Source organism: Astatotilapia calliptera, chromosome 8, assembly GCF_964374335.1.
Source record: "Astatotilapia calliptera chromosome 8, fAstCal68.1, whole genome shotgun sequence".
Classification (NCBI taxonomy): Eukaryota; Metazoa; Chordata; class Actinopteri; order Cichliformes; family Cichlidae; genus Astatotilapia; species Astatotilapia calliptera.
The window spans coordinates 16,314,831-16,328,675 of NC_137429.1; the positions used below are offsets into that span (position 1 = coordinate 16,314,831).

A 13,845-nucleotide genomic window follows, 5' to 3' on the forward strand; every position below is an offset into this window, starting at 1 on the left:
TTTTCATGCAAGAAAGTTTATCTTTATTTTACAAATTACATTGAACAAGTAGGGGACATAAAGAACAATTTCTCAGTACACAAAATTAAAACCATATGTTTATTACATTCAGGTATTTGCACACAGCCATTGAGCTTCTCACTCCTTTGGTGTTTTCTTCAGTTTGGTCTTTAGCTCTGCCATCAGGGGATTTCCAAATCCTCTGTGGACACAGAAGAAAAATAAATAAATAAATTTTTAAAAAGTCAGAAACAGGGCGTGTCTTTTCTGGTGACTGTTTCTCCCCCCTTTTGCCATCCTTACCCGGGATGTTTTGGTGGCATCCATTTAGGCTTCTTCGGTGCCTCCTCCTCCTCCTGTGGGGGAGCGTCATTCTTCTCCTCTGGCTTTGTTTCAGGTTCCTGTGGTAATTCCGTCATTTTAATGATACATATATATATCTTAACTTAAGAGGGAAAAAAAACAGGTATTTAAACACTCTTAGCAGTACCTGTGACACTGTTTCCTGGGTATTTTCGTCTCTCACTGCCCGCTGTGTCTTTTTTAAAACAGGAAATCCAGCACCGAGCCCTAAGAAAAGCAAACGTGTGAAATTATTTGGAAGTTGTGAAAATAACAGGATATAAAGACCAGAGAAAGTCTTAATAGACTATCAAGACTAAGATATTGGGATTCATGTATCATGAGTGACCTACCAGGGAGTTTTATTCCAATACCTATGCCTCCTAAAGGCACACCTCCAGGGAGTTTGACCGGCAAACGTGAAGATGGTGTAGGTGTGGGTGTGGGTTCCTCCGAGGGCATATGAAGCAGGGAGCGGGGATTTTTAGGTGGCCTTACACGAGGGTTCTTAACAGCAATTCGTGACCTTTGCACAGCAAAGTCCAGTACAGGGCCATCCACCTGTAATGCCCCAAAAGTCTGTTATGAACATTGTTTGATTTTAATCAAAATTTTTTTTATGCCATATAGAAACAATACCTTATTCTCATATTCGATTGTTGGCTCTTCTGCTACCTGGGCCTCGTTTAGCACAGGAAATAAGGATGAATGTGCAGGCTGTGGTCTATTCAGTGTGTCCTTCTCAGGTTCACTTTGTGAGTCGCTTTCAGATTCTTCAGACTCAGCGGGTTTGAGTTCATCTGAAGAATCAGACGCGGTTACCTCAAGATGCTCCTCCTCAGCTTCTACCTTCTTGTCATGCGAAGGAGAGCTCTGTGTTGTCATTGTTGTTACATCTGCTTCTTCAACATCCTCATACGCTTTCCGTGATCCACTTTCAGTCTCTAATGTTTCAGCTCTTTCTTCTGCTTTTTCTTGAGATTCCTGGTTCAGATGTGATTGAGCTTCTATATCAGCGACCGATTCTTTCTCTGTCTCGGCTGATTCCTCTGTCAGTAAGTCCTGAGTTTGAGGCTGTCCGATAACTCCAAAGATGTCTGTGGACACGCTAGCCACCAGCTCATGGATCCCCTGGAGTGAGTCAGTGCTCGTTGATTTCAGCAGCTGAGTCTCACTACTCTGAATACACGATTCACTGAGAAACTGGTCCAAAAATCCAGACTCCACAGTTGATGAAGACATTTCTGTGTCACTTACTGCCTCAGATTCCCTACAAATGGCCTCTGCTAGTGACACTTTCTCATTCTCTGTTGATATTTCACCCTCATTTAAAGTGTCTGTTTTGGCGTCCAATAGCTGCCCTGGCTTGGGCTCTTCTTGTCTAATCTCATCAGTGTCCTCTGACATCACTGCCTCAATCCACAAGTCAAGGATTTCTTCATCAATTACGTCTTGATGTCCACTGACTGAACTGCCTTTTTCCTCTGATGACGTCACTGGCAAATCCTCTGGTCTGGGCTCGTCAGCTGTTTCAGCTACTATTATTTGTGTCTCACTTATCTCAAGTGCTCTGTGTGGCGACTGATTGTTTATCTCCTGAGTCTCAGAGTGTTGAGATATTTCCAATTCTGCATTCAGAGGAATCTCTTTGTCTCCTCTTTCTGTGATTAGCTCACCTGCAGTTTCTTTAGTTATCTGTAAATCCATTTCATTTAAGGTCTGGATTCCATTTTCTGCTTCCTCCTCTTCATCTTCACAACCCCTTCCTTCTTTTTCAATGGCTTTATCTTGCATTTCAACAGAGGTATCATCAACGGATATAGGCTCAGTTTCAGCTAAGGGTCTCACAAACCCATATTCACTCGTGTCTTCTTGTAAACTTAACGGTCTGCTGATGCTTTGATCCAACTTTATGGCTGCTAATGACTCCTGAATGACGAATCCAACCACTTCTGCTGCTGCAACCGCTTCTCTTGTTTCACCTCCTGTAGATCCTCTGCCACCATCATGCAGCCCTTCTGATCTCCTTTCAGTCTCGTCCACTAAACCAACATGTGTTCCAGTCACCTCTGTCTTCATTGAACTTGTCAGTAATTTTCCTTCTTCTTTGTCAAGTCCCGATTCTTGAATTACTCCTTCAACAAGCTTGCTCTCTGCCTCTAGTTCAAGGTCCGGTGTGCCTTCGTGCTCCTCCACAAACAAACAAAAGCTCGTCTCAGTCTCTTCTTTGCTTTCTTGTTTGTCTTCCATGGACTCCTTCAGCAGTAAATAGTCAGCTCCAGTCCTGCAGTCACTGTTTTCAAGGCTCTCCTGATCTCCGCTCTCCACCTCTTCTGGTAATTGAGTTGCCGGGATTTCCTCACAATCTCCTGCTTCCAGGAACCTTTGTGTTGTATTTTCATCGGCCCTCCGAAGCTCATTGTTATATTTGGAAACTTCCTCTTGAATTTCCTCACACGTTGGAGTATTTAGTTCCTGCAGCACGGCACACTGGCCTTCACTGATCCCCGGGAGAGTGTTTTTAAATTCTTCGTCTGTTTCCTGCGTCGTTTCGCCTTTGGGCTTTACTGTAACTGAGGTGCTTGAATCTATAATTTCGTTGTAAAATTCTCCGGTGTAGGATTCACTGGAGACGCTCTCCTCTTTTTCTTGGTCTTGATCAATGAGTCTCTCTTCTGAAATATCTGTTACTGTCACACCGGCCTGCCTAGTTTTGGTCTGCACTCCTGGGACTCTCATATCCTCCTCGTATTCATCTGTGAATCCAGCTGTGTGCAGCTGTGAAGCAGTCTTCAGTGCAGCTTCTTTACCGGATAAATCATATTGAGTTAAAAGATTTTCTCCTTCAGTGTCTTCTGCTTCTGTTCCGATGTTCTCGTCCAGATCTGGCACTTCTGTTGTCTCGTTGACGGCAGGCCGCTCTGTCTCAACCCACTTCTCTTTCTCACCTTCATCATTTTCACTGCTATGAGTCATTGCATAAGATTTTGTGATAACAGTGAGCATAACCACTGATGTATCTGGCTGGTCTCCAAAAGCTGAGAGCTGATTTTCAGCTTGACTTGTTTTCTCCTCTGACTTGATTACATTTTGAGAGTCCAGTTGTAGCATAATATCACAGGCTTCTGATTCTAAACCTTGATCATCTTCATGCTGCATTTTATCATCTTCCTTTAACTCAGTTTCTTTAATGTTATCTGTCATTGGATGATCTTCCAGTGTCATTACATCATTTTTCTGTACCTCTGCCTCCTCTTCTGGACTTACATCTGTACCTATGCACACTTTCACCTCAGTGTCGGTTTTATCATTGTCGTCTGCTGCCTCAACAGTTTCTGGCTCTAAATCTTGTTCATCTTCATGCTGCAGTTTATCATCTTCTTCCTCTAATTGAGTTTCTTTGCTTTCATCCTCTCTTGGATGTTCATCCAGTGTCGCTGTATCAGTTTTCTGTAACTCAGCCTCTGTTTCCTGCTTGTGATCATCCAGTACTGGACTTATATCTGTAGTTTTGCACAGTTGGACCTCAGTGCCCTCTGCTCCTAACTGCTGTTCATCTTCATAGTCTGTTTTATCATCTTCTTCTGGTGCTTCAGTGTCTTCTGCTTCTAAATCTTGTTCATCTTCATGCTGCATTTTATCATCTTCTTCCTCTAACTGGGTTTCTTTAGTAATTTCATCCTCTCTTGGATGTTCATCCAGTGTCACTGCATCATTCTTCTGTACTTCAGACTCTATTTCCTGCAGGTGATCATTATCATAATCATTTAGGCTTAAACTTGTGCTAATGCACACTTTTATCTCAGTGTCTTCTGCTTCCAAATCTTGTTCATCTTCATGCTGGATTTGATCATCTTCTTCTTCTAATTGAGTTTCTTCAGTAATTTTATCCTCTCTTGGATGATCATCCAGTGTCACTGCATCATTCTTCTGTACTTCAGACTCTATTTCCTGCAGGCGATGGTTATCATCATCATCGGGACTTAAACTTGTGCTAATGCACACTTTTATCTCAGTGTCTTCTGCTTCGAAATCTGCATGATCTGTTTTTTCATCTTCTTCCTTTAAGTTGTCTTCTTTGAACATTTCATCTTCTATTGGATGATCTTCCTCTAATTGAGTTCCTTTGCTTTCATCCTCTCTTGGATGTTCATCCAGTGTCGCTGTATCAGTTTTCTGTAACTCAGCCTCTGTTTCCTGCTTGTGATCATCCAGTACTGGACTTATATCTGTAGTTATGCACAGTTGGACCTCAGTGCCCTCTGCTCCTAACTGCTGTTCATCTTCATAGTCTGTTTTTTCATCTTCTTCTGGTACTTCAGTGTCTTCTGCTTCCAAATGTTGTTCATCTTCATGCTGCAGTTTATCATCTTCTTCCTCTAACTGGGTTTCTTTGGTTTCATCCTCTCTTGGATGTTCATCCAGTGTCACTGCATCATTCTTCTGTACTTCAGACTCCATTTCCTGCAGGTGATCATTATCATAATCATTTAGGCTTAAACTTGTGCTAATGCACACTTTTATCTCAGTGTCTTCTGCTTCCAAATCTTGTTCATCTTCATGCTGGATTTGATCATCTTCTTCTAATTGAGTTTCTTCAGTAATTTTATCCTCTTTTGGATGATCATCCAGTGTCACTGCATCATTCTTCTGTATCTCTGCCTCTCCTTCGTACGTATGAGCCTGATCTTCTGGACTTATATCTTTGATACTTCGATACACGTTTATCTCTGGGTCTGCTTCTAAATCTCGCTCTTCTTCATGATGAAGTGTATCATCTTCTTCATTTATTTGGGTGTCTTTGATAATTTGGTCCTCTCTTGGATGATGATCTGGTGTCACCGTATCAATCTTTTGTACTTCTCCTTCTCCTTCGTGCACGTAATCCTCCTCTTTTGGACTTTTTGTCATGCATACTTTGAACGCGTTGTTTTCTGCTACCAAATTGTCATCATCACAGTGCATGTTGTTATATTCCTCTCTTACTTCAGTGGCTTCTGCTTCTGAATCTTCTTCCTTTTCATGATCTGCTTTAGCATTTTCTTCCTTCAGCTGGGTTTCTTTAACAAGTTCCTCCCTTCCTGAATGATCATCCAATAACACTGCATCATGCTCCTTTACCTCTCCCTTTCCTTTCTGCATGTGATCCATATCATCTGGACTTATACCTGCAGCTATGCATGCTTTTACCTCAGTGTTTTCTGCTTTTAACTCTCGCTCATCTTCACTGCGCAGTTTATCATCATTTTCTTCTTTTCTCAAAATGTCTTCTGCTTCAAGGTCTTCCTTCTCTTTATCATGGGTTTGATCCTTTTCTCCTTTTACTTGGGTTTCTTTTATTTTTTCCTCCTTTGTTGGATGATCACCGGGCAACCCTAATCTCACTGTTGCATTCTCAGCATCAGTTTCCTCCTCAGTTGTTTCTTGGCATGTTGCAACCTCGGACAAATTTTGTGGTCCAGAAGCGGCATGTTCATGTTCATCATTTCCAGGCCCTGCAAGTCCTGCACAAGTGGGCATTTTTTCGATCTCCATCGTGTGTCGTTCGTCTTCTTTTGCTCTTGAATCATTTGAATGATCATTTCCTGTCTTGTCACGCTGTTCCTCTCTCTTGCCCTCACCATCCTCTTTGCTCTCGTCGACTTTTCTCAGCTGGGTTTTGTACTGCATGTTTTCTTCATCAACCCCTAAGTCGATTTCTGTGGTGCAAAGTTCCCATTCGACAACGGGGCGAGACGAGCTCAGCAGAGAGGATGTTGCGACAAGCTGCTCCTCCTCGACACCTTCTCTGCTACTGTCACCCTCTGTTGAGTCAGAGGGAGGGTGCTTGATTTCAGCTGCAGATTCCTGATTTGTGTTTGGGTCATTGTTGACAGTGTCAGCGGGCTGTGGCCTGATGAATCTGTTTACAGCTCCAGTTATGTAGTACTAAGAAAAAAAGGAAGGAAAAAGAAATTTGCATTATGTAACACTTTAATTTGCAGCATCAATAAAATCCAACAAAAGACAAAAGTGTGAATATATTTGTTTTCCCCGCATTGATTTATTTTCAGTCATTCCAGGTAGTTTGTATAGCCCATGTTTTTTTTGGTTTGTTTTTTTTTAAAGATGCACAAGTAGCATTTAAAGACTCTTAGTGTCACTGCATTCAAGGCTATTTACACAACAGTTTCTTTCCAGCTTTGCAGAAACTTCGTGGAAGTCTTTTCCTGTTTCAGCACCACAATACTCCCATGCACAAAACACAGCCATGAACAGGAAGAACCTGACCGGCCTCCATGGAATCCTGACTTCATTGATTATAAGTTACATTAGCTGCTAATGTATTAAAGTAAAAAGAAAAATTCAATGTAATAGACTTTAACCCTGTCAGTGCCCACCCCCAAAAAACAAACAAACAAACAAACAAACAAACAAACAAACAAACAAACAAACAAACAAACAAACAAACAAAAGAATTGCATAAAAATGAGAATAAGAATTATTTGTATTATTTTTGTTTCATTTGTTAAGATGTCCAACAAACACTCCTGTTAAAAAAAGAAAATAAAAATCATGGTCCATTCTTTACAGGATTGACCAAAACACAAACATTTTATAAATACAACATGGCAAACATAAAGCATTTAGTTTACGCTGAGAAACATCTGCATTTATTTCAACTTATGTCTTTTTGAGGATCTCATGATATTTTCTTTGTTTAGCTGTTTCTTTTATCTCCAACTTCCCCATATTTGTCTGTTGTAGCTGGTGCACACTGTTCACCAACTACTTGCTGGTGAACACACTTCACCAGCAAGTAGTTTGATTGTATTAAGATTTGTTTGTGGGCATCATGTCCTTTATTGGACACAGAAGTGCACACAATAGACTCAGAAGTGGGAAGAAGGAGTGTGAGTAAGCAGACTCAAACCCAAGCACCTAGAAAGGAGACTCAAGCCCCCAGAATATGGGTCACCTGTTCAAACTGGTGAAACAGGCTTTAAAACATCAGAATCTGTTTATTTTCATTGTATATCACCAAGTGTCACAATGGCTATCGAGACCAGCTGTCAGGCGACTAAACTGTGACAATAACTACCTGCCACGTCTGAAAAGCAGGTTGATGAGAGAAGCGAGAGTGGTTTAAAAGCAGATGTGAGTCCAAAATAAAGAGATGAAAGGAGCTGAATTTTTTTTGTAGATGTCATGCGAACTGTTATTAGTTGATGTGGGTTCATCACTACCAGAAATGTGAAATAATTAAACATCCAATCCAATTATATTTTAATCTAACCTAAAAAACAGAGTTTCATGAAGTGCTGTATGAAGCAGCAAAGCATGGCACAGCAATAAAACAATAAAAACAGTGATGAAGACAAAGTAAGAACACAGCACTATCATTCTGGGTTAAAAGCCAAGTAGTTTAAATTAGTTTCAACGTGTGTTTTAAAAAAACAGGCAACCAGCGGGAAATCCTAACATGGACAGACAGATAATTCCAAAGTCTATGGCTGTGATAGATGAAAAAAAACAAAACCCAAACAAACAAAATCCCCAAACAGGAAATCAGTGCACCCTAGCAGAAGTGAACAACAATAACAGCAGGACTCTGAAATTTAAACCCAGTAAATGGTACACCTGCGTTTCCTGTTTGTAAGACTGTCTCCTGTGTAATAACAGTCTCAAACAGTCATTGCGCTCCGGGATGCACTGTGAGGAATCTCACTAATGCTGCAACTGCAAGGAGCGCACATATTACAAGGATCAGTTCTCAGAAAGAACTGCAGACAGTCTCCAGCTGATGACCAACAGAGCAATCAGATCTCAAACGTCTGCTGTGATCTATAATCATAATCTCTCAATCAGCATCCAGCAGGTTAATGTGCACTTTGAAGGAGAAAAGGTTTCAACAGTTAATAAAGGCTTCTGTCTAAAACAGAGAAGCTGTTCCAACAGATGGACAAAAGATTTCTTTGAACTGTTAAGCTTTGATTTGCACTTAATGTTTTTACTTTTGAAGAATTACTTTATTTGAACCTGTCCAGGTTCAAATAAGCATGGAGAAGACTTCTTTGTCTTGGACGTGAACATGCCAGTGATTCACAGACATCCCCCCCCTCTCTCCCTCTCCCCGAGAAAGGGAGGGGGTAAGCAGAGACATTGCGTAGGCGGATATGCGTGGAGAGAGAGAGACCCACTGACACACAGGAAGAGAGACTATTTACATCCACGTTTGACGGACTTAAAAGTTTAAAACACAAATCTTTCGTTTCGTTACAGGTTTGGATTGAAATGATGACGGCTTCTCACCCAGACTGTCCACAAAGTTCTCTCCATGCGGGACACGGGACTTTCAGGGTCCATCCTTACGATTCCTCCTTGGTCACTCTCTGACCATCTGACGTGACGTTCTCGTTATTAAAAAAAAAAATGGACAAACCAAAGCACTGTGTCACTTTAGTTTCCCCCCCCCTAAGCGGTCTTTGCAACCAGGCAGAAAGTCAACAGAAAGTTGCAGCCAAGCGCGTCCAGGATGGAAACACATCAGCTGTTAGTGGCCGTTCACTTCCTCCCCCTAGAACTGACATATGTCCGGGGTATGATAATGAGGAAGAGACAGATTAACACACACATTCACACGTTAACATAAGAAGACGCGTTGCAGACTTTGCGGATGTGAATAATGAGCATAGCCACAGGAAAAAAAAACTGGTGTCAAGCCAGCCTCCAATTCGAGACTTGCAGTCAAGCCAGCCTCCAGTTGATTTTACGTTCCCTGTGTATTCAAAGTATTACGGGAATGGATGTGGAAACCAGATTTCAAAATAAAAGCCAACTTCGAGTGAATTAACAGATATGTTAAGAACATAATAACATATAATTTAGGCTTTTTTTTTTTTAGAAACTCTAATGTTACATCTACATGACACAGCCTTGTACCCTAATTGTGCCCTGTCAAGGCCATCTTATTTTGGATTTCAAAGTAAAAGCCCTGTGAATCTTCATTTTTGAACTACTCGTTCAATGAATTCATAATGCTCTTAAAAGCAAAAGTCGTATTTCCAAATACTATTTGAACTTTGTATCAACACTTTCCAACCGCAGTCTTTTTCACAGTAATACCATATCAAATAAATTCTTTCTGATTTTGCTTTTCATAGTAATGGCCCTTTGAAATTGCTGATATTTGACTTAATCTTCTAACGATTCAAAATGCTCTAAAATGGAAAATTCCTGTTTCCACAGGGTAATTCCACTCCAGATCAACAGTATACAACCCCACGGTGATACCATATCAATATCAAGTCATTCTGATTTTGCTTTCAAAAATAAAAGCCCTTTCAAATTGTCCATAATTGACCTAACTTTCAGTTATTTCAAAATGCTCTAAAATGAAAAATTCTTGTTTCCACAGGGTAATTCCACCTTAGATCAACAGTATACAACCCCACAGTGACACCATATCAATATCAAGTCATTCTGATTATGCCTTCCAAAATAAAAGACTTTTCAAATTGTCCATAGTTGACCTACCTTTCAGTGATTTCAAAATGCTCTAAAATGGAAAATTCCTGTTTCCACAGGGTAATTCCACTTTAGATCAACAGTATACAACCCCACGGTGATACCATATCAATATCAAGTCATTCTGATTTTGCTTTCAAAAATAAAAGCCTTTTCAAATTGTCCATAATTGACCTAACTTTCAGTGATTTCAAAATGCTCTTAAATAGAATTTTGCTGTTTCCACAGGGTAATTCCACTTTAGATCAACAGTATACAACCCCACAGTGATACCATATCAATATCAAGTCATTCTGATTTTGCTTTTCATAGTAATGGCCCTTTGAAATTGCCGATATTTGACTTAATCTCCTAACGATTCAAAATGCTCTAAAATGAAAAATTCTTGTTTCCACAGGGTAATTCCACCTTAGATCAACAGTATACAACCTCACAGTGATACCATATCAATATCACGTCATTCTGATTTTGCTTTCAAAAATAAAAGCCCTTTCAAATTGTCCACAATTGACCTAACTTTCTGTGATTTCAAAATGCTCTAAAATGAAAAATTCTTGTTTCCACAGGGTAATTCCACTTTAGATCAATAGTATACAACCTCACAGTGATACCATATCAATATCAAGTCATTCTGATTTTGCCTTCCAAAATAAATGCCCTTTCAAATTGAACATATACGGCCCACTTTTTTGACGATTTCAAAATGTTCTTAAAAAGAATTTTGCTGTTTCCACAGGATAATTTCACTTTAGTTCAACAGTATACAACCTCACGATGTTACCATATCAATATCAAGTCATTCTGATTTTGCTTTCAAAAATAAAAGCATTTTCAAACTGCCCATATCTGACTTGATCCTGGAACTATTTCAAAATGCTCTAAAATGGAAAATTCCTGTTTCCACAGGGTAATTCCACCTTAGATCAACAGTATACAGCCCCACAGTGATACCATATCAATATCAAGTCATTCTGATTTTGTTTTCAAAAATAAAAGCCCTTTCAAATTGTCCACAATTGACCTAACTTTCAGTGATTTCAAAATGCTCTAAAATGGAAATTTCCTGTTTCCACAGGATAATTTCACTTTAGGTCAACAGTATACAACCTCACGATGTTACCATATCAATTTCAAGTAATTCTGATTATGCCTTCCAAAATAATGGCCTGTTGAAAATGCCCATAATTTACCTAACTTTCAGTGATTTCGGAATGCTCTAAAAAGGAAATTTTCTGTTTCCACAGAATAATTTCACTTTAAATCAACAGTATACAACCTCACGATGTTACCATGTCAATTTCAAGTCAGTCTGATTTTGCTTTTCAAAATAAAAGCTTTTTCAATTTGCCCATATATGACTTACTCTTGGAGCGAATTCAAAATGCTCTAAGATGGAAAATTGCTGTTTCCACAGCATAATTCCACTTTAGATCAATAGTATCCAACCCCACAGTGATACCATATCAATATCAAATCAGTCTGATGTTGCCTTCCAAAATAAAAGACTTTTCAAATTGCCGATATGCGACCTACTCTTTTAAAGAATTCAGAACGCTCTAAAAATGAAACTTGCTCTTTCCACAGGATGAATCCATGTTAGATCAAAAGTGTACATCCACACCATGGTACTACTTCAATTTCAAGTCATTCTGATTTTGCCTTCCAAAATAATGGCCTGTTGAAAATGCCAATAACTTACCTAACTTTCAGTGATTTCGGAATGCTCTAAAAAGGAAATTTTCTGTTTCCACAGAATAATTTCACTTTAAATCAACAGTATACAACCCCACAGAGATACGATGTTAAGATCAAGTCACTCTGATTTTGCCTTCCAAAATAAAAGTATTTTCAAATTGCCCATAGACGACCTACTCGTTTAACGATTTCAAAATGCTCTTAAATTGAAAGATGCTGTTTCCACAGGATAATTCCACTTTAGATCAACAGTATCCAACCCGACAGTAAAACCATGTAAATTTTATGTTGGTCTGATTTCGCCTTTCAAATTAATGGCCCGTCGAATTTGTCCATATGTGATATACTCTTTCAATTATTTCAGAATGTTTTAAAAATGAAAATTGCTGTTTCAACACATATTGGGTTTTCATTTTGAAAAGCAAAATCAGACTCAATTGATTATGACAGAATTGAATCATAAAGATGATGTAAAAGGAAGCTGAAATTGCCACTAGGTTGTAATTGATAGTACGTTTATATTTTAAGTCTGTGGAAAGATGTCATTCTAAATAAAGAAATTACAAAACAGCTTGCAAACCAACCATGACATCTTTCCACAGACTTAAAATATAAACGTACTATCAATTACAACCTAGTGGCAATTTCAGCTTCCTTTTACATCATCTTTATGATTCAATTCTGTCATAATCAATTGAGTCTGATTTTGCTTTTCAAAATGAAAACCCAATATGTGTTGAAACAGCAATTTTCATTTTTAAAACATTCTGAAATAATTGAAAGAGTATATCACATATGGACAAATTCGACGGGCCATTAATTTGAAAGGCGAAATCAGACCAACATAAAATTTACATGGTTTTACTGTCGGGTTGGATACTGTTGATCTAAAGTGGAATTATCCTGTGGAAACAGCATCTTTCAATTTAAGAGCATTTTGAAATCGTTAAACGAGTAGGTCGTCTATGGGCAATTTGAAAATACTTTTATTTTGGAAGGCAAAATCAGAGTGACTTGATCTTAACATCGTATCTCTGTGGGGTTGTATACTGTTGATTTAAAGTGAAATTATTCTGTGGAAACAGAAAATTTCCTTTTTAGAGCATTCCGAAATCACTGAAAGTTAGGTAAGTTATTGGCATTTTCAACAGGCCATTATTTTGGAAGGCAAAATCAGAATGACTTGAAATTGAAGTAGTACCATGGTGTGGATGTACACTTTTGATCTAACATGGATTCATCCTGTGGAAAGAGCAAGTTTCATTTTTAGAGCGTTCTGAATTCTTTAAAAGAGTAGGTCGCATATCGGCAATTTGAAAAGTCTTTTATTTTGGAAGGCAACATCAGACTGATTTGATATTGATATGGTATCACTGTGGGGTTGGATACTATTGATCTAAAGTGGAATTATGCTGTGGAAACAGCAATTTTCCATCTTAGAGCATTTTGAATTCGCTCCAAGAGTAAGTCATATATGGGCAAATTGAAAAAGCTTTTATTTTGAAAAGCAAAATCAGACTGACTTGAAATTGACATGGTAACATCGTGAGGTTGTATACTGTTGATTTAAAGTGAAATTATTCTGTGGAAACAGAAAATTTCCTTTTTAGAGCATTCCGAAATCACTGAAAGTTAGGTAAATTATGGGCATTTTCAACAGGCCATTATTTTGGAAGGCATAATCAGAATTACTTGAAATTGATATGGTAACATCGTGAGGTTGTATACTGTTGACCTAAAGTGAAATTATCCTGTGGAAACAGGAAATTTCCATTTTAGAGCATTTTGAAATCACTGAAAGTTAGGTCAATTGTGGACAATTTGAAAGGGCTTTTATTTTTGAAAACAAAATCAGAATGACTTGATATTGATATGGTATCACTGTGGGGCTGTATACTGTTGATCTAAGGTGGAATTACCCTGTGGAAACAGGAATTTTCCATTTTAGAGCATTTTGAAATTGTTCCAGGATCAAGTCAGATATGGGCATTTTGAAAATGCTTTTATTTTTGAAAGCAAAATCAGAATGACTTGATATTGATGTGGTAACATCGTCCGGTTGTATACTGTTGACCTAAAGTGAAATTATCCTGTGGAAACAGCAATTTTCACTTTTAGAGCATTTTGAAATCTTTAAAAGAGTAGGTCGTATCTTGGCAATTTGAAAAGTCTTTTATTTTGGAAGGCATAATCAGAATGACTTGATATTGATATGGTAACATCGTGAGGTTGTATACTGTTGACCTAAAGTGAAATTATCCTGTGGAAACAGCAAAATTCTTTTTAAGAACATTTTGAAAT

The 13,845-nt window shown here is 38.6% G+C and overlaps 1 protein-coding gene across 1 annotated transcript; it reads right to left on the reverse strand.

Moving 5' to 3' along the window:
* LOC145430299 (uncharacterized) lies at positions 1–8,962 on the reverse strand. The gene is made up of 6 exons (XM_080305121.1): positions 8,635–8,962; positions 982–6,270; positions 696–903; positions 491–570; positions 304–401; positions 1–202 (listed from the first exon to the last, which is right to left on the reverse strand). The coding sequence occupies exons 1-6, from the start codon at positions 8,686–8,688 to the stop codon at positions 139–141; spliced, it is 5,793 nt and encodes a 1,930-aa protein (XP_080161247.1). The 5' UTR covers positions 8,689–8,962; the 3' UTR covers positions 1–138.
* Positions 8,963–13,845: the final 4,883 nt, after the last annotated feature.

What these genes read in the sequence shown, in the direction of transcription:
- LOC145430299 (XM_080305121.1), bottom strand. Translation starts at nt 8,688, where the DNA reads ATGGACCCTGAAAGTCCCGTGTCCCGCATGGAGAGAACTTTGTGGACA. An exon ending in TATTGGAATAAAACTCCCTG is followed by an intron (nt 571 to 695) that starts GTAGGTCACTCA and finishes TGCTTTTCTTAG; the next exon opens with GGCTCGGTGCTGGATTTCCT. An exon ending in CCCAGGAAACAGTGTCACAG is followed by an intron (nt 402 to 490) that starts GTACTGCTAAGA and finishes GAATTACCACAG; the next exon opens with GAACCTGAAACAAAGCCAGA.